The sequence below is a fragment of the Frankliniella occidentalis genome, unplaced genomic scaffold (genome assembly GCF_000697945.3).
Source record: "Frankliniella occidentalis isolate FOCC.00 unplaced genomic scaffold, Focc_3.1 Scaffold97, whole genome shotgun sequence".
Classification (NCBI taxonomy): Eukaryota; Metazoa; Arthropoda; class Insecta; order Thysanoptera; family Thripidae; genus Frankliniella; species Frankliniella occidentalis.
In genome coordinates, this window is record NW_026267226.1 from 331,080 (window position 1) to 348,569 (window position 17,490).

General features: G+C 39.7%; 4 protein-coding genes and 1 long non-coding RNA gene across 6 annotated transcripts in view; 1 reads left to right on the top strand and 4 right to left on the bottom strand.

Moving 5' to 3' along the window:
• Positions 1 to 593: 593 nt before the first annotated feature.
• On the bottom strand, positions 594 to 3,632 carry LOC113205337 (zinc finger protein 878-like). The gene is made up of 5 exons (XM_026420921.2): positions 3,396 to 3,632; positions 3,123 to 3,284; positions 1,763 to 3,033; positions 1,500 to 1,684; positions 594 to 1,414 (listed from the first exon to the last, which is right to left on the bottom strand). Exons 1-5 carry the CDS (start codon positions 3,546 to 3,548, stop codon positions 921 to 923), a joined length of 2,265 nt encoding a protein of 754 aa, XP_026276706.1. The 5' UTR covers positions 3,549 to 3,632; the 3' UTR covers positions 594 to 920.
• Positions 2,732 to 4,009, top strand: LOC127749829 (uncharacterized). Its single transcript, XR_008011377.1, has 2 exons — positions 2,732 to 2,824; positions 3,629 to 4,009. It is a non-coding gene; the product is annotated as an uncharacterized LOC127749829 (long non-coding RNA).
• Positions 3,872 to 5,044, bottom strand: LOC113205342 (uncharacterized). Its single transcript, XM_026420928.2, has 3 exons — positions 4,704 to 5,044; positions 4,392 to 4,628; positions 3,872 to 4,289 (listed from the first exon to the last, which is right to left on the bottom strand). Exons 1-3 carry the CDS (start codon positions 4,749 to 4,751, stop codon positions 4,140 to 4,142), a joined length of 435 nt encoding a protein of 144 aa, XP_026276713.1. The 5' UTR covers positions 4,752 to 5,044; the 3' UTR covers positions 3,872 to 4,139.
• Positions 5,045 to 5,217: 173 nt separating this feature from the next.
• Positions 5,218 to 8,389, bottom strand: LOC113205400 (ubiquitin thioesterase OTU1). Its single transcript, XM_026421006.2, has 3 exons — positions 7,675 to 8,389; positions 7,247 to 7,563; positions 5,218 to 7,142 (listed from the first exon to the last, which is right to left on the bottom strand). Exons 1-3 carry the CDS (start codon positions 8,078 to 8,080, stop codon positions 6,921 to 6,923), a joined length of 945 nt encoding a protein of 314 aa, XP_026276791.1. The 5' UTR covers positions 8,081 to 8,389; the 3' UTR covers positions 5,218 to 6,920.
• A 279-nt stretch (positions 8,390 to 8,668) lies between these two features.
• The window catches only part of LOC113205396 (formin-like protein), a 71,812-nt gene continuing 62,990 nt past the window's right edge, over positions 8,669 to 17,490 (bottom strand). Inside the window, exons 3-18 of one of the 2 annotated variants that reach the window (XM_026420998.2) lie at positions 16,549 to 16,635; positions 16,045 to 16,116; positions 15,204 to 15,283; positions 14,991 to 15,130; positions 14,705 to 14,895; positions 14,380 to 14,628; positions 14,038 to 14,298; positions 13,723 to 13,951; positions 13,328 to 13,635; positions 13,042 to 13,255; positions 12,823 to 12,950; positions 12,576 to 12,740; positions 12,220 to 12,499; positions 11,797 to 12,101; positions 11,577 to 11,714; positions 8,669 to 10,421 (exon numbers count right to left, since the gene is read on the bottom strand). In XM_026420998.2, the coding sequence (XP_026276783.1) occupies positions 10,212 to 10,421; positions 11,577 to 11,714; positions 11,797 to 12,101; positions 12,220 to 12,499; positions 12,576 to 12,740; positions 12,823 to 12,950; positions 13,042 to 13,255; positions 13,328 to 13,635; positions 13,723 to 13,951; positions 14,038 to 14,298; positions 14,380 to 14,628; positions 14,705 to 14,895; positions 14,991 to 15,130; positions 15,204 to 15,283; positions 16,045 to 16,116; positions 16,549 to 16,635 (3,057 nt within the window). In that variant the 3' untranslated portion in view covers positions 8,669 to 10,211. The remainder of the gene's footprint in view (positions 10,422 to 11,576; positions 11,715 to 11,796; positions 12,102 to 12,219; positions 12,500 to 12,575; positions 12,741 to 12,822; positions 12,951 to 13,041; positions 13,256 to 13,327; positions 13,636 to 13,722; positions 13,952 to 14,037; positions 14,299 to 14,379; positions 14,629 to 14,704; positions 14,896 to 14,990; positions 15,131 to 15,203; positions 15,284 to 16,044; positions 16,117 to 16,548; positions 16,636 to 17,490) is intronic. The other variant, XM_026420999.2, reaches the window with a different exon arrangement.

A 17,490-nucleotide genomic window follows, 5' to 3' on the forward strand; every position in this document is an offset into this window, starting at 1 on the left:
CCCCCATGTCGGCTGGTCTTTTGTCTTAACCCTTGGTCCCCGCGCCGCAAACCACTAAATAGGGAAAAATGAACGTCGGACAGTATTCGAACCGACAACCTTCCGCGTCCCGAGCGCGCGCTGTACCAACTGAGCTACTGATGAGGGTTTTGCAGAGGGGAAGCTTATCTTCGCTGTGGTTCTCACCCCGAAACATATGGCTGGCAGAGGGAAAAGGGTTCCGTTGACTAGATTCGAACCAGCGACTGTTTGCGTACCGGCACGACAGATGGAGCCGACAGCGTGCGTGCTAGGGCTTGGTACGTTCGACACCACCGGCCGAGGGATCAAGTCTTGGTTTGGCCGAAAATTTTTGCGGGACCTTCTGAGTAGGTCTGGTCAGTTATGTTGTTGTTTTTTTGATTACAGACGATATTTATGAGTCGGAGAAGACGACCATGAACTCCCAAGGAATTCAGGTCGAAAGTCTTGGCGGGGGGCAGATCGTGCACGACCCTCGCGCGAGGACCATCACCATTGGGGGCATGTCACATGTGAGCAAAGAGATGACGGTGGAGGAAATGGAATGGTCCTTGTACTGGAAGTCTTGGAAATACTGAAATATCACAATTTTATTGAAATTTGTTTACAGGGGCTCGGTAAAGCTGACCATAATCTGTCAGCTGCTTTACTGTCACGGTACTATCCAGGATACAAAATTACAGTAGAAACATAGTAATATCCTGATTTGTATACAGTGTAAACAGTCTTCAAGCTCTGAATCTTGATGCAAAGCACCAAATCCGCTAAATCATAATTTAACAAGAAACAAGGATTTTTTTTATACCAAGAGCAGGTCCTGTCCAATAATTTTGTAAAAACTATTTTAAAAATGTTAATAGCAGGAATCTTAAATAACTAGTTGAGTGTTACATGATAGATTACTCATCCTCTTCCTCTAGGCTGTCTAATAACAAATCTACTCTCTGCAAATCTAAATTATTTGAATTACTGGTATTGGCAGTGCATTTGTGTTTCTTAAATGGCTTCAAAAACATAAAACCTAAGTTGCAGGTTTTACAAGTGTATTTTGTTTCCTTAGTATGAGTTCTCCTATGCTCAGTAAGAGTGTCCTTTCTAGCAAAAGACTTTGAGCATATGTCACAAATATGGGGCCGTTCGCCAGAGTGAACTTTCATGTGAGACTTCAACTGATAATTTGCAATAAAAGAAAATTTACAAATGTCACAGACAAATTTTTTTACACCAGCATGTGTTTTTTTATGCACTTGTAGCCAGCCTTTTAGTTTAAAACTTTTATCACACTCATCACATTTGAATGGTTTATCATCAGAATGAGTTACACGATGGGCATACAATCCAGCTAATGATCTTGAGGCAAAGCTACAGTGCTCACAGCTGTAGGGTTTTTCACCTGCAAAATTGGCATATTAATCACTTTTAGTCACAAATCAAACATCAATTCGTAACAAAGATATGAAAATTAAAAAAGCACATACCTGAGTGGGTCCTCATATGAAATAAGAGTCCATTTGTAGATTTAAATTTCTTTCCGCATTCATGACAAACAAAGGGGGCTATACCAAGATGTTGAATCCTATTATGGTAATAAAGACCTGCATATGAACCATATTTCTTTTGGCAGACTTTACACACATATTCTCTGGCTGAGTGAATTTTCCGGCTAAAAATTAAAACACGTGATAGCGTAATGGGAAAATTTTGCAAAAAAAAAATCATAAGATTAGAGAAAAATACTTACAGGTGACTTTTTAAGGATGACTTCCCAGAAAATCTCGAGGCACAAAGTTCACACATGTACGGTTTCTCTCCAGCATGAGTGTGCTTATGCATTTCTAGGTGTTCTTTGGTGTGATATGTTTTGTCACACAGGTCACAAGCATAGACTGCTTGAGTAAAATGAATCAGCATATAGTGTTCCCTCCAATCTTTTTCACTCCTAAATGCAATATTTTCGCAAAGGTGACATTTGAATTTGTAGTCACCTTCATTTTGTGGAGGGTTTTCAGTCATGTCTGTTGGGTGTGAAGTTTTTGAATGTACATCTAATTCTTCCAGAGACTTGAACATTGTATTACATACTTTGCAGCATCGATCTTCCTTATGTTTTTTCTTGTGACGCCATAATGAAACTCTGGATTTGAGTATGAGACCACAAACTTTACACATACATTTTGCGTTGGTATTTAGCAGGTCCTCATGTGACTTAATTATATGCTTTTCTCGCTTCTTGCTCAAAACAGAAGTATGACCACAAACAGCACAGGGATACAGTGTAAACAAACCATGTATCCTTCTGAGATGAAATTTCAAACCATGATGTTTAGGAAAAATTTTGGGACACTTTGGACACTTGACAGTTCTTAGGCGCCATGGCTTCGAATCATCATCCTGTGCAACCTCCAATGGTACATCTGAGTCTTCATCTAGAGAAGAATTCATAATGCCATCTTCACTGCTCTTCTCACTTACACAACTAGTATTGTCATCATCCTCATCGTCACCATCATCAACATCGTCAATATCATCATCATCACCATCATCGTAATCAACATTATCATCATCATTCTCAACATTACTATCACAATCGCCACCGTTATCTGAGTGTAATTCCTGTTCCTTGTCATCCTGTTGGCCTTGAGTAGTAAGGTCAACAAAGGTTTGATGATCGATCTCATTGGACTGTGCTTCTTTTATCTCTTTTGAGGCCCCTGAGGTACTCTGTTTGCTATCTTCTGAAAAGACACCAGTCTTGGGCTCCAAATTATTTGCTTCATCGTCTTTCAAGGGAGCACTTTTTGAGGTGATGTTAATTTTTAATGCCTTATGTTTTTGATGCTTGATTGTTGTACTGTTGGAGTCTTTATCCAAAATTTGTTTTGATTTTGATTTTTTCTTTGAGCTTGACACCAGGTTTAAATCATTTTCTTGGGGAACATTAATAGTTGAAATATCACTTACTGCAGTTGTTTTAGGAAGTAGCAGTCTTTTAGGGTGTGGATTTTCAATCATCTGGAAAACAAAGAAATCAGAACTTTGTTTCGGTACCACATCACATATCACACTACTGAAAGTGACAGTAAAGAAGTGAAATTTGATACCTTAAGTTTTGAATCAATGGTGAAGAGAGTACACTTTTGGTACACAACTTTTGACAAAACTCCATTGATAGATTGGCATTTAGCCTGGAAAGCAGCCCATCGATTCACTTCTTGAAGACACATGTTGCATATTTTTGATGGCAGTTCTTCACACTGACTTATCTGGTTAACGGTTTGAGAGAAATAAAACCATTGATCATAAAAGTGACAAAGAGAAGGGTTCGTGGATTTAAATTGTAGTGACACAAGTAGGAAAAAAGAAAATAGACAAACCTCAAAACCAACACAACCAGAAATTAGCTGAGGTAAGGCGAAGGCAAGAGATTTGGAAGGTTTCAAGTTTTGGAATATCTCTGAATTGTCTGGCGACATAGACAAACATAATCTACATGCTGATATTATGTCCACTACTTCTGGACGCATCATTTTAACCAATCACGACTATTTTTCGATTTGTTTGCGTTGCAGTTGATGTTTACTTTATTTTAATTTTTTTTTTTGTGCAGACGACGCTATTGCAGAAGTACCAACACGACGACATGACTAGTGGAGCCATAGAGCGAAGCATTTGAAAGGGATTGAGGCCAAAAGTCCATTCTTCGTATGTACACATATAGGATAATTAGAAGTAAAAAAATTAAAACGAAATGTAGTGTTACTGGGTCTCTGAAATGGAATTGTACTCACGACCCCTTTTTTTGTTCAAGGAGTGTAGTCCTAGAGCAGTGGACTATATAAGGGCGGCAATATTTAAATCCCCCCAAAAGTTGTAATCTAACATTTGTTAATTTTTCAACCTGTAGTTAATTTTACTCCTTATTTCGTAGCATTTTAATTGTTTTCAAGATATATAGTACAGTTCTTTGTAATAAAAAGACGAAAATAGATTACACGAAACCATCAATTTAAATGTGACATGCAGCAACAGAACATAGTATTCCAACTACTCGCACGGCTATTTACTTCTTCCTCAGTAAATTTGGAGAGATGAGAAGGCTCTTCTTCGTCGGGCCCGGTCTATCGCCTGCGACGACTGGATCTCCTGCTCCGCCTGTAGCCGAAGCGGCAGGCCGCCTCAAAGTAGGTGCGCCGCTCGGGAACACCCATGCACCTCCACCTCCTCGCCGCCATGCGGGCCACCTTGGTGACCGGCATGTCCCGCCCCATCTGCGACACGAGTGTCCGCGAGGGAAGCCCCACGAACGCCAATAATCACCCACCTTCCGTGACCACATTGTGGTCAGCCTTGGCCGCGCGCGCTTCACGCACCTGCTTGTACATGTGCACGAAGAAGTTGATGAAGGGGCTGCGCGAGACGGCCGGGGCGCGGCCGTGGAGGCCGGAGCTGCAGCGCCGGCGGCCGGAGGGCAGGGCGCTGCCCCAGTTGTAGCTGACCCCGCAGGCGCGGTAGTAGTCGAGGCGCTGGGTCTGGCTCATGGCGCGCCAGCGCCGCGCCGCCACCTTGGCGATGTACGTCACACGCCTGCCGCGCATGCCTCGCGCCACCTGGGAGGGAAGGACCAAGAGACGCCCCTTAGCGGCGTCAGCCCGCGCGCCCACCAGTCGCGTTGTGGCTCTCACCTTCAGGTAATAGTTGATGAAGGGATTTCTAGAGGTCGACTTCGTCATGGCGATTGCTCGGAAGTTCTCCTTATTGAGCAAACAAAGAGAAGCAGACTACCCGCGTTTTTTCGTCAACAGTGTCGTCCCTCTGGGATATCAATCATTTGCCATTTGAATGTGAATTGTGTTGTTTTATAATACATCGCACTTTAAAATTTTTAAAAAGCCTCCGTGGTGAGTGAGGAGATCGGGACTGTTGTTATGGATAGCCTACAGAGAGTTGAAAGTGGTATTGTTGAAGGGGTTTGTTGGGTTTGTTGGCGAATCATTACGAGAGGAGAGAGACTGGCCTATACCAGCCTATCTCAATCAATGATCTCAATCTTCTTAGATGGTCATTTTACCGGCTTTCACAGTATAAAAAGAAAAAATCGAGGGTAGTTCCTGGCTGGTGTAGTCAAACCAGTTTTGGTCAGCTCACTAACCTACTGCTAACACAGAACTTCAAGGACAGGAAAAGAAAGGCATAGGCTTAAAGTCTTCATCTTTATTGCTCATTGAAATTTATCAGTCATAGTGTTACAGGCAGTGAAGAATAATCACAAATTAAGCTTAGTTAAGTTAGGAGAGTTGATCCCTGAGCGCTTTCGCCAGCCAGACATTCATGGGCTCTCGCGTTTCGCTCTCGGGTTATCTCTTTTAAGTAAAGATTTTGTCAGATAATGGGGGGGGGGCTAGACTACACAAATCAAACAGAATAGAAGCATCTAAAGTCATTTCAAAACATTCTTTTATGGCATCAAAAATTCTTGTTCGCAAACCTAGAAGTTTCAGCATCACAGTTAATAAAACTCTTGATTGTAGTCAGTCTGATATGCTGTGATAATTGCAGTCAGGAAATAATTTAGGATTTGTATGGACTCTCATTACATTTAAGTACACAATAAATAAATGGGAATCCTTCATCCTTGATAATTGGGGAAGCTGTACCAGCTTAACACATACAACAGCTTTGGCACACATGAAATTTTTGAAACTTCAGACAGATTAGATTTATCACTAGAGCCCATTTGTTAAGTTGATTCTTGAGCACTACAAAATCATAAAATTACAGGATCCACAGCACCACAATAGTGCACATGCTAGGCTGATCAAAAAGCAACAGAGCATAAAGATAAACTCAAATCAAACATAAACCCATTGCCCTAAAATATCATATTTATAAAGCTATATATAAATATTGCACTCAACAAAATGTCATCGTAAAAACCAAAGTTCATGCATTGTGAAAACACAATAGATATTGCATAAATAACAATAATTATTATCATCAAAATGTTACATACACATTCACAAGTTCATAATAAATGTCTCTTTGCAGTGTTATGAAGTATTCTACCACGGGTAAATCTTGAATCCCTAATTCTAATATTAGAAGATCCATTGTCTTTGAGCTTAAAAGAGCAAAGGTATATATATTTTTCAGGTAAATAAAAGATCTCTGATTTCATTGACTCCAACACAATACAATTTACAAAGACTTCACTACACTAAAGATGCAAAATAGCTGCTAACAAAATTATTGCAGGCATCTGGAAGGATGTGGGCACAGTAACTCTTAATTTGTACATTCACAAAACAGCTTTCTATAATCTTAAGAATAAAAGTTCTACTGCTGACTATACAAATATAACAACACAATTTGGTTCATTGAATAAATCAGTCTCATCCTGGTTGCTAATCAAATAAATTGTGGTAAGGAATAGTGGTAACAATCTCTACAAAAATACCCTGAAAATATTACAATATATGACATGAGCTGCAGCAAGAGAGCTACCATCTACCCTTCTCTTTGTCAAATAAGATCAACAGCATCACATTGCTCTACAGTGCATAAAATTGAGAAAGCATCATAGACCCCTTAAAAATAACACAGATTAAATTGTAAATTTCCACCAAAAATTAGTTGTATGAGGAGTTTTTCACATAATTCATTCAACTAGATGTAATTTGTTCGATATATGGTGGTACAGGGTTTTGGTAGAACTATGACATAATTTTCAAAAGTGATGTGGGAAAAAAAAAACAGGCTAACATCTATGTTGTTAATAGAAACCATATCATTCTGCTTGTCTAGACTGACATGACACCACATTAAATTTCCATTGGGGAAAATCTTTAGGTAAATGAAGTCGAAAGAATACTACATAAACAAGATAAAGTGACTGAAGAAAATTAGGCTGCTACCTCACCAAAATTCATGTGACCAGTCTCTTTAGCATGCACTTGAGCTTCTGTTTGCCCTTTGAGGAATGACTGGCATATAAGGCACTTAAGTGTAAATTTATCAACATCTGTGAACTGACGACTAGATTGAGCTTCAAGAGCAAGCTGACGAGCCTTCTCCAGCATTGTTTCATCATCGACTTGAAACATGGTTTGGATAGTGCCATCAGGCTGCAAAAAACATTTTTAAAAGTGTTTAATTTGTAGTATTTTATAACACCAGAAAAGAAAAAAAAAAGTAAGAAGCAAATGGTTTAAAACGAAATTGCACTTACTGTTAAGGGTTCAAGGAATAGGGGATCATAGTGAATTCCATCAAAAATGAGGAATATACGGTTACCGAAAGACTTGTCTTCACCAAAACGGTTTACAATGGCATTTATAGTATCCACTACAGCCATCTCCATCCCATAAAAGTTGGATAAAATTGATAACTCAATGGCACCACCCCAAGAGTCTGTTTTCTGGATCCAGGTGCAGTAATCTTTGTTAGGCTTTCCCAAAATAGCTTCAGAGTACGTTTCAGGGTCTGATCCGACAGCTTCAGCAATGATTTTCCGCATGTACTGCCCACAAGTCGGATCAACCTTACCTAAAATGTTTGAAAACATAAGAATGCTTTAATACACAACTATTGAAGAAAAAACAATAATGTCAAATCATAGTTTTCAATCAATGTATGTAATTGGAAAACCTTGCTTACCATTCAAAACATAACCAATACTAGTGAAAAGACACGAATTGTCTGACGGGACAACTTTGCGCATGAGAATTCCAGGACAGTTCAGTTGGCTTTCAGCAATGTGTGCGTATTGTGTCTCCTGCTCCATTTTTTTGGCAGCAATTTTCTCTTTTGCTTCACTATTTAACTTCTCTTCAACAATGAGAGTATCTCCAGATGAAATACCCAAGGCCTCCAGAGTAATACTATTGTCACTCAGATTGACAGATTTAGGGGGGAAACCAGCCAGGACATTAATATCACTTGGTTTTATACTAAACAGTTCTGAGAGCTGTTGCTTGAGCTCTGAGGCTGTGCTGTGAGCTGTCAAACCTTTCACTATGTTTTGTCCTCCCTTGCATTTAACCTTTAAAGCGAATCCTGCCATTATCAAATCTTTATAATACAAGAAGAAATCCGACCCAAAACCTGATATTTAAAATGCTTTTACATACAAAACAAGTATACTGCTAGGTTATGATTATGATAAGGTTAGAGACACTACTAAAAACGTATAAAAGCTCACAAAATCAAATTTTCGATGACGATCCAAAGTTGAAATCAATACTCTCTGACAAATTAATAATGGGCGGTATTTCTTAAGCCGCAAAATAACTATTGACGGTTCTTATTTCTGAAATATGGGAATGACAAGAGAGTAACCCAATAACAAGAGAGACAGAGAGGGAGATATTAGCAGAAGGCAGAAGCAGAAAGCAGACAAAGGACAGACAGCTTGGTCCCCTTCGTAAAGGCGGTGAGAATAGAATAGGGAAGAGTGAGGGAAATTTTGAATTCTCAATTCAAATTTTGATCTCCCTCCACCAAGCCTCCATTCTCGTACAAAGTACTTTCTTCGATGTTATAATCCTCATAACTCATAATTCGTCTTTGGATTCTGTTTGTGGTAGTTGCCATTAAACTTTCTGTGTCAAAAGCCCAATGGATGTGATATTGAATAAAATACAACAGGAGGTTCAATTTTGGTTTTATTTTCTATAGGTACCAGTTATTGAACATCAGACAAATTAAGAATATATATTGTCATACATCATGAATCTATGAATCTCAAGTGGTAACAAAGGAGCACAAAAACAAAGCCTGATACTAATTCTGTACTTTCAAGAGTGTAAATAATGTGATTTCCAATGAGCAAGCAAGCACTTAACCAGTTGTAGGCACTACATTAGGTATTTTGGGATGTCTCCTAGGAGATTTAAAATTTGCTAGACCACAAAATATATTCATATAAAACTTGATCAAACCCAGATTGTGGAATTTAGTTTTTTATTGTGTGGCTTTAAGGAACAAATATGAGCTTGTCTGAAGTAGTTGAATATAGTACCACTGCGGAATGTATGGTGTCTGCATGTGCAGAAATTTTATTTGGTGTAAATCAAAGTCATGAACTACTACACCAAAAGCTAAATTGTAAAACTAACTTAACAACTGATGCTGATGAACTGAACTGTTAAATATTGAAATAAAATGAGAATAAGGATCAATAAGTGGTGTTTAAGAAAACCATTCAAATATTTCTGATGTGTGGATAAAGATGGAATGTCACATAATTTTGTTTTAATAATCAGTATTTCATAAATGAAATATCAATAGGAACACATTTAAAGGGCCTAATCACAAAGAATGGTAGTCATTTACAAATTCCAAAACACTTTAACATTCACGACACATCTAAGTCATTCTATGAGACAAAAATGATCACACAATAATGCTATGTCATAATTGAATTTCACTTTTAACATTATAGAGATAACTATGCGCAAACATGTAAAAATATACGAAATTTATGATCCACAACATAAAACGCAATTCAACAAACAATGATTCTGTAACTTATAAAATTGACCACAGTCTCTCTAGTTCATCCTCTTAATCATTAGATACATACATAAATTAATATGTATACTTAAAATAAAAGGATATGGGTAAATCACAAGCTCATTCTGACTAATAATACTACAATCTAGTCTCATATTACAGAATTGTACAATACATATTTTCAATGTGTGTGCATTAAGCAAGCTAAAGCACTTAGTAATTACAAAACAAGAACAAGAGAGATTCATTATTTTACAAATTAAAAAATTCATTCTTCATTTAAAGCTTAAGGCACTTTTCATTCAGAAAACAACATTGCAGTATTTAACACACATAAGATCAAAATATAAAAGATTTTAAAAACTTGAAAAGTTTATTCATTTTAATTACAAGGTAGCAAAACTGTGCATAGGTGTATCATAATTAATAATAATTGAAGTCATATCAATAGAATGCTGTACAACCACTAGGGTTCATATATAAAGGCAACTATTATCACAAGCCAGGGATACTGTTGTACCCCAAAAAATTCAAGACTTGCCAAGTCTCTTGAAATATCATATCACAGAACTGCATGAGGTGCATGCATAGCAACACAAAATTAAACTTTAAAATAACAAAAGAAAAAAGTACAACTCAAAGTGGCATAATGAGAAAAGGTTCAAACAAGAATACCTATATTAAAAGTCCATTTCCATATTGCGTGATAAACGATTACTGTCTATATGCCTGCGTTGGGAACGACGGACGGCATCAGCTCGTCGATACGGTTCACTTTTTAGACCTAGAAGGATATCTTCAAGTGCACCATTGTAAACTTCGTCTTGCTGCAGCAACTTCTTTTCTTGGACAGCTCGAGTTTTGTGCTTCAACTCATTAATGACAGCATCCTGAAAGAAAAGGCAAAGAAGTCATTACTATTAAGTTCACAATTTTTATTATCAGATGACAGACATGCATGAACAATACAATGGAAAAATGGTAACTACAAAGATATCATGACATGACAAACCACACACCCAAAACAACACCAGAAATATGCAGGGAAAAAGAATCACAGTAAAAAAAAAAAAAGAAAAACCCTCCAGTGAAATCTGAGAACCAAGAATGTAATGTGCTGCAAATTTATCACTGAGTACCATGATGTGTTTCCTACAACCCGCCAAAAAATGTTTAAAGAGACCTAAAAAACTACTCTTGGTTTCTGTTTAAAAACAAAACTTCAAAAAATAGTTTATAAAAAACGGTGAAAGAGCATGTTACTCATGCATACAGACAAGGAAGGTGAAGAACTCATCACATCAATCATGAATCACATATTAGCTAATTCGTAATTATGCATACAGTATATACACATAATGAATTCAAAATCTACTACTGTAAGGGGGAAAAAGCATGCTTTTCAAAAGAATACTGTATTTTAAAACATGATTCAAAATGCAAACAAATACAATCGAAACCTGGACTCCGAATTTAGAAACGTCAAATCAACTAAATCATGCAGACCCACTTACGGCTGCTTTCACGTCAATATAACTTCTATCTCGCTAGTCCAGTGTGAGGTGCATATACTTTTGCGTGAGGGTGACTGGGAACACTGGGATGTTGAAGTGCTGCACAAGCAAAGCGGTTGCAAGAACCTAGTCAAAATCTCAGCATTTTGCACACCATTCCCCCACATTTGAAGCATGCAGCGCGCAGATGATGGGACACATAACAAATAAATTCCAATGCTGTGACTGAACACACATCAATCCTTTCCAAAGACAACATTAAAATTACATAATAATATTCCTCATGAGATTTCTTCATGAGAGAATATATTCAACAATCAAACTCTAAAATATTGTAGATAATATTTCAGGTCTGATCATTAACATCATGCAGCCAAATTTGTCAAGCAACATGTACCCCTAGGAAATTATATCCAAAAGTTTAAAAATATTCTTCCTTTGCTTTGCCTTTGCAGTCTCCATCTCTATTTGTCAAAGTAATGAGAAAATTTCCAGAATAAATGAATGAAATCAACTAAACAGAAAGCTCACCTGTTGTTTTTTCTGGTTCAGTTTATTTCGCCGTAGAACTTCTTGATTAGTAGGGCCTGTATTTTGGTCCATGTGCTGCTTTGATGCCAAAGCAGCCTGTTCAAGGCGAAGACGCTGTTCATTCTCCTGATCAGCCATCTAGGGATATTTAATAGAACACATAATTACATAGAGAAATGAAAAACAAGAAAATACTTTTACTATATAAAAATGCTCTTACCTTGAAAGAACGTGCAAACCTAACAAATAATGGGAAAAATGCATTGGCATCTGTTGAGCGAGGGGATTCTCCAAAAAGTTCAACACAGTCGCGGAAAGTTTCTTGAGCATTTTTCACATCGGTTTTTAATCTTCGTAATTTTTCCTCTGCATTTCCTAAGAAGTCCCTCAGAACTAATGATGCACCATTATTTGCAGCATTACTAACAGCGCTTGGGTTGTTCCCTCTTTGTTCTGCCTCACGCCGGACCACTTCCATGCCTTTTTCAAGCTCAGCCAAATCGGTGAGAACATTTTCCAAAGACACTGCAGGAGAAATGAAAATGAAATGTGTACTGTTAAAACCTTTTAAAGCTGGAAAATAGGTCTATGAACCACACTCTATGTCCGGATAAAATATATAATAGGTATTATTTATATTTACCTGTAGCTGCTTTGTCAATATATAATAGCTCTGACTCAAAGTTCAAAAGATCTGGGAACTTAGAGCGAACTGTTTGGGCTATGTAGTGTAATAGAGACTGACGTCTATCTGCACTTTTGGTATCCAGTAAACAATCTAATGATTGAAGCTTAAAACCATATGCGGGACCTCTTTTCCCACTGTTCAAATAGTTTCCAAATGCAAGAATAACTTCAAGAACTCGTTTCAATTTTGTAGAATTCTTCACCATACTTGCTGCAGATATAATGGCATGCACTTGCTGCAAAAGAGAAGAAAAAATTACTGAACAGTTCAATAAAAGATGTTAAAAAAATAAAAAAGAGAAATTAACTCACTGGGGTTATCAGATGAACATTGTCAAAGAAATTTCCAACATAGCTCATTATAGTTAATTTTGTTGTAAGTCTCTCAACACGACTAAGTTGCAGCAAAAATTTGTCTTCTTCAGTTAACATGTTTATGTCCTTCTTCTCTGCAACATATTCACGATACGCTTTTGTCTAAGTAAAAAAAAAAAAATTGTTAAAGATAGTAACACTTATTTTAAAATTTATTTATAAAATGATTGAAATTAATTAAGACCTCTTGTTCAGTTGGACACATTCGCTGCAATATTTCAACACTTTCCAAAGGTAATGTCTTTAGGTCCAAACAATTGACTGCAGTAATCACTTTGTCAACACTCATGTCCATTCGACGACGAGATATAGCTGTAAAAGAGTAGACAATATTAAGAACTAAAAATCTTGCTGATCCAGAAGGCATAGATGAAACCAATGAAAAAGTATAAAAGATTTGTACCAATATTCCTTAGTCTTGTGTGTTCCAAAAGGGAAACATTTTCAGGCTTCTTAAATCGTTTACTGGGGAAAGCAGTCAGACCGTCAGTTTCAGACTTATCACCTGCTGCTACTGCTGGCCCTACACCAAGCTTGAATCTTTCTTCAAAGTCTGTGAAGTCTATCAAGGAATGCAATTTATCGTCATCCAGTTCATTGAAGACTGTTCCTCTCACCTGCCAAAGAGTTGATTGGTAAATTGCTAGTTTGTAAAACTGTCATAATACCAAATGAAAATTGTCACTGACCTGATTTGGCTTAAGAGCAACCCAATTAAGAGTTGGTAATTTGTATTTTGTTTGTACCTTCCTCTTGATTGTCATAGCTCCATCTGGAGCAGCCATTAGCCCTGGAGGAGGCGGTATGGGGACGGGGGGTGCTGGTGGAGGAGGAGAGTTTGAAGTCTGAGGTAGGGGAGGAGGTGGTGGACAGGGTGGAGGTGGTGGAGGGGGCGGAGGTGCAGGTGCTGGAGGCGCAGGAGGAACAGGTGGAGATGAGGACGATGAAAAGGAAGAGAATGAGTTGCTAGACCCCATACTGACTCCACTGCTGCTACCTAAAAAGCATAACAAAAATTGGGTATTTATAACAGCTCATAACAGAATAGGAACAAAAAATGGATTTATTATGGGTAGGGACTAACTATCTGGTCTTGGCAGGGTTCTAGTAAGGGTCTCCAGCTCTTGAATTTTATTTTCCAAAACTGATTGTCTATTATGGGCATCTTGCTGGTGTTGCTGAGCAGTTCGCCTCAGTGTTTGAAGCTCTGTTGATAATTCATCACGTTCAGATCTTAGTTGAACTAATTCACTTTCTAAGGAAGCTAGCTTACATAAACACTCCCTTTCTGAAGCTGCTAGTCTGTCATGGGCCTGCAGAACATAACAAAAAATTAAAACATTTGGAACTTTGAGGTTTCTCTTTAAATGATTTAGGTACTGGTAGATAGTTGACTCACATGACCAAGTTCATCTTCTAGTTCGGCAACTTTCTCTAAGGCAGCAGTTTTTGTTTCACTGTCTTCCATTAATGCAGCAACATCAAAGACATTGTCAAGGTAGGCTGATATTTGTACTTGAAGCTCTTCACTTTCTGTATGACGAAGCTTTTCCAGATATTCATCAAATCCTAGTTTTGTAAACTCATACTGAAGATGGACACGGAAATTCATGTCTTCCACTGAATGAACCACAATATTAACAAATTGCATACAAGCAACCTACAGAGAAATGAATGTTAACCAAATTAGTGTATATATGAACCTTTATAATTCACCATTTACCATCTCTTTTATACTTACCATAAATTCTATATGAAATACTTCATAATTAATGAAATAGTCCATAAGTGTCTGAAACCGTCTAGTTTCATGACAAACCTCTTTAAAATTGTCGAAGGCAGAGAGAATTATCTCATGGCCTCCCTTGACTAGACATATAGCAGCAAGCAGCTCCAAAACTAAAGCTTTAGTTCTTAAGCTTTTATGCATTAGACTGAGAGCTATACAATTGATAGCCTCTCTGTGTTGTATCACCATATTAAATCCATACTGAAATGAATTTGATGAAATAGATTAGAATATCTTACAAAATGAGCTATATTTGAAAAATGTAATTTTAACTTACTTTATTGTTCATAATGGCACGTAGGCACATAATGCAAACATGGATATCATCTTTAGCATCACCCATGCGTAACTTTGCCATGTGGCGGGATCTGCGTTTCATAGCAGGACTGTCCAGAATGTCCAAAGCTGGGCGTAGGTGACCATTATGAGTATTAGGGCCATTACTGGAAGATAAGGTACTTCCAGCAGCTGTAAAGACATGAAATACCATGTTTAACTTTGAAGGATTAATTTACAAGTGAAAGATGAACACATACTTCCCATTTCCACACCCAGATACTTACGTGAATTAATGCGTTCCTCGGAATTAGCTCTTGACTCTGTTTGCCGTTGCTCATGCCTCATCATAACAAGTCGGAAACTAAGGTAGTCTATTAGTGAGTCCAATCCTTGGTTTTGGTCATCTAAAAATTCTCTAACCCACCTGAAAAGAGTAAAATATTATTACGGTACTGTTCGTCAGTGTATTAAATATGATTTTAAAAAAATACACTCACTCAATATGATTAGTTCTTAGTGATATCTCAAGATCTCGCAAAACTTGGGTAGAAGTTGCATCTCCAACCATCTTACGTTTCTGAAACAGATATCAAGTTAAGTTCAGAGATGTAAATTTTTAAATAATTTGTCCAATTTGATTTTTCCTTAACACCTACTCCAAAAGCAGAATATTTCAACAAACGAAAAGAGAAAATAGTAAAAAAAACATAGGGATATCTATATAATTAGATAAAATAAAGGATGGTAGGGAAGTAATGCGCAAAGGTTTGGGGTTTGTAGAGTACACATGAGGCAGAATTCTAGAAACCTCAAGGGAAAGAGGGATGAGGGTAAGCTCCAGCAAAATTCAAGTTCAAGTTGTACTCTACCAGTTAGTTGTACACAATACAATATAATGATTTACACAAATGCTGGAATGCATGCTGACCGATACCATCACATTGGCGGTTAAAAGAAAGATGAAACCAACACACCAAAACCAAAAACAATGCAAAGAAAAAATAAATCAGCTGTAGTAAATGATGTCAACATGAAGAATACATGAGGTCGATTTGACATGTTAATTTGAGGAGCATCACAACAAAAAAATCTTGCAGCAAGTTCATGAACAGGGATGATAAGTGACACATTTTTATACGGGTTCGAATCGACACCCGGCCCGGTACACCTAGGCAAAGCCAAAAACAAAGGAAACAAACAAAAAAAGAAAACCTAGACTGCAGAAAAGGGCTGAGCGAGGCGATGCGAGGCGAAACGGAGAAGGGTGGCCATGGAGCAAGGCGACGGGCGGAGGGACAAGAGGTGTCCACCTGGGTGACCAACCAGGGAGCGTGTTACCTGGCACGGAGCGCTGCAGGAACGGGGACGACAGAACAGGACCAGAAGGCTGGAAGTGTGATCCAGGCACGCCTGCACAACAACAGCAACGTGTCACGGTGTGAGGTGAGGGACAGTCGGAGCGTACGGGAGGGTTGGTTCAAAGGGTGGCAGGGGCCGGAGAGAATACTACGGAGATTAGGAAAAGGGAGGGTGCGAGGAGTGGCGGGGGCGGGGTGTCAAGGAAAGGACTTCCCCGACCCACTTCACGGATAGTTCAAGAAGAGTGTAGTCGTGCCGTTGACGTTAAGTTCCCCTGGAAATGGGTTAAACGGCAGAAGACGAGGGGCACTCATCAACGAGGACAGACAGACAGAAGGCTTGAGCCCCTCTTCCCCAGTGTCGCAGGCTGCTGCAGTCTTCTCCGTCACCTGTCGCACAGTGTCACACAGTGTCACACGTCCCGTCGTCACGTCGCGTCGTGTGTCACGGCCGTCACACCGGGGGAAGGGAGGAGATACTCACCCGGGAGCTCCTCGAGGCCTTGGGGTCCAGGTACGTGCGCAGCTTCGTGAGGTAGTGTCCGGGCGGGTCTTTGGCCTGGACGCGTTCCTGAAACGAAACAAAACAAACAACGGTAAGAAGACTTTAATCGAAAGCAAAACTTTCAGCAGAGGGGAGTACCACACAATTTTAAGGGAAAACGCCAAGAAAATAAAGACAGCCATATCAGAGCCACTTTCTTTGACAGAGTAGTAATGTAACGAGTGATATCAAGAGTGGTGGGCCGAGCTGACCCACTTCCGCTAACTGCGACCCAGGGACGCTATGGCCACTGCGGCGCGACGGGGCCACGGGCCGGGCCGCCGGACTGGGCCCGGGCTACGTAGCTAGGCGTAGCTAACCTTAGCTAACCGAATGCGGCAATTACAGCACGGCCAGCGCGGGACCGGCTCGACGACAGCGCGCAGACCTTAGCGGGCAGCACGGCTCACAAGGATCTGTCTCATCCTCTTATAGGAGGAGGCCATAGCAGAGGGCGCCCAGCCAGCAACCCCCAGCAGCTTTCAGGCACCGGCGCGGCCGCCACTTTCTGGCAGTGCAGCCAGCACCCCCGCCCCGCCCCGCCCCGCCACGGCCCGCGCTGCACCGCTCGGCTGATGGATGGGAGGGAAGGCCCAGCCCGGCGCGGCCCAGCGCGGCCCGCACGGTAATGGTCGTTGTAATTGACCGGCCGACTCCTCATCTCGATACGGGCCCGAGCGTTAGCCTGCACCGCGCCACGCCCCACGGAGCCCTTCTCTCTCTCTCTCTCCCTCTTTGTCGGTACGGGACGTAGACGCAAATCTATGAGAAATAGCCCGGGCAATCGATACACACAGACGAATGCGATCGCTTTGGCCGCTCCACCCGCGGCGGCCGCGCGGACTACAACCAACCCGACCTTTTTCACGGAGTTCTCTTTCA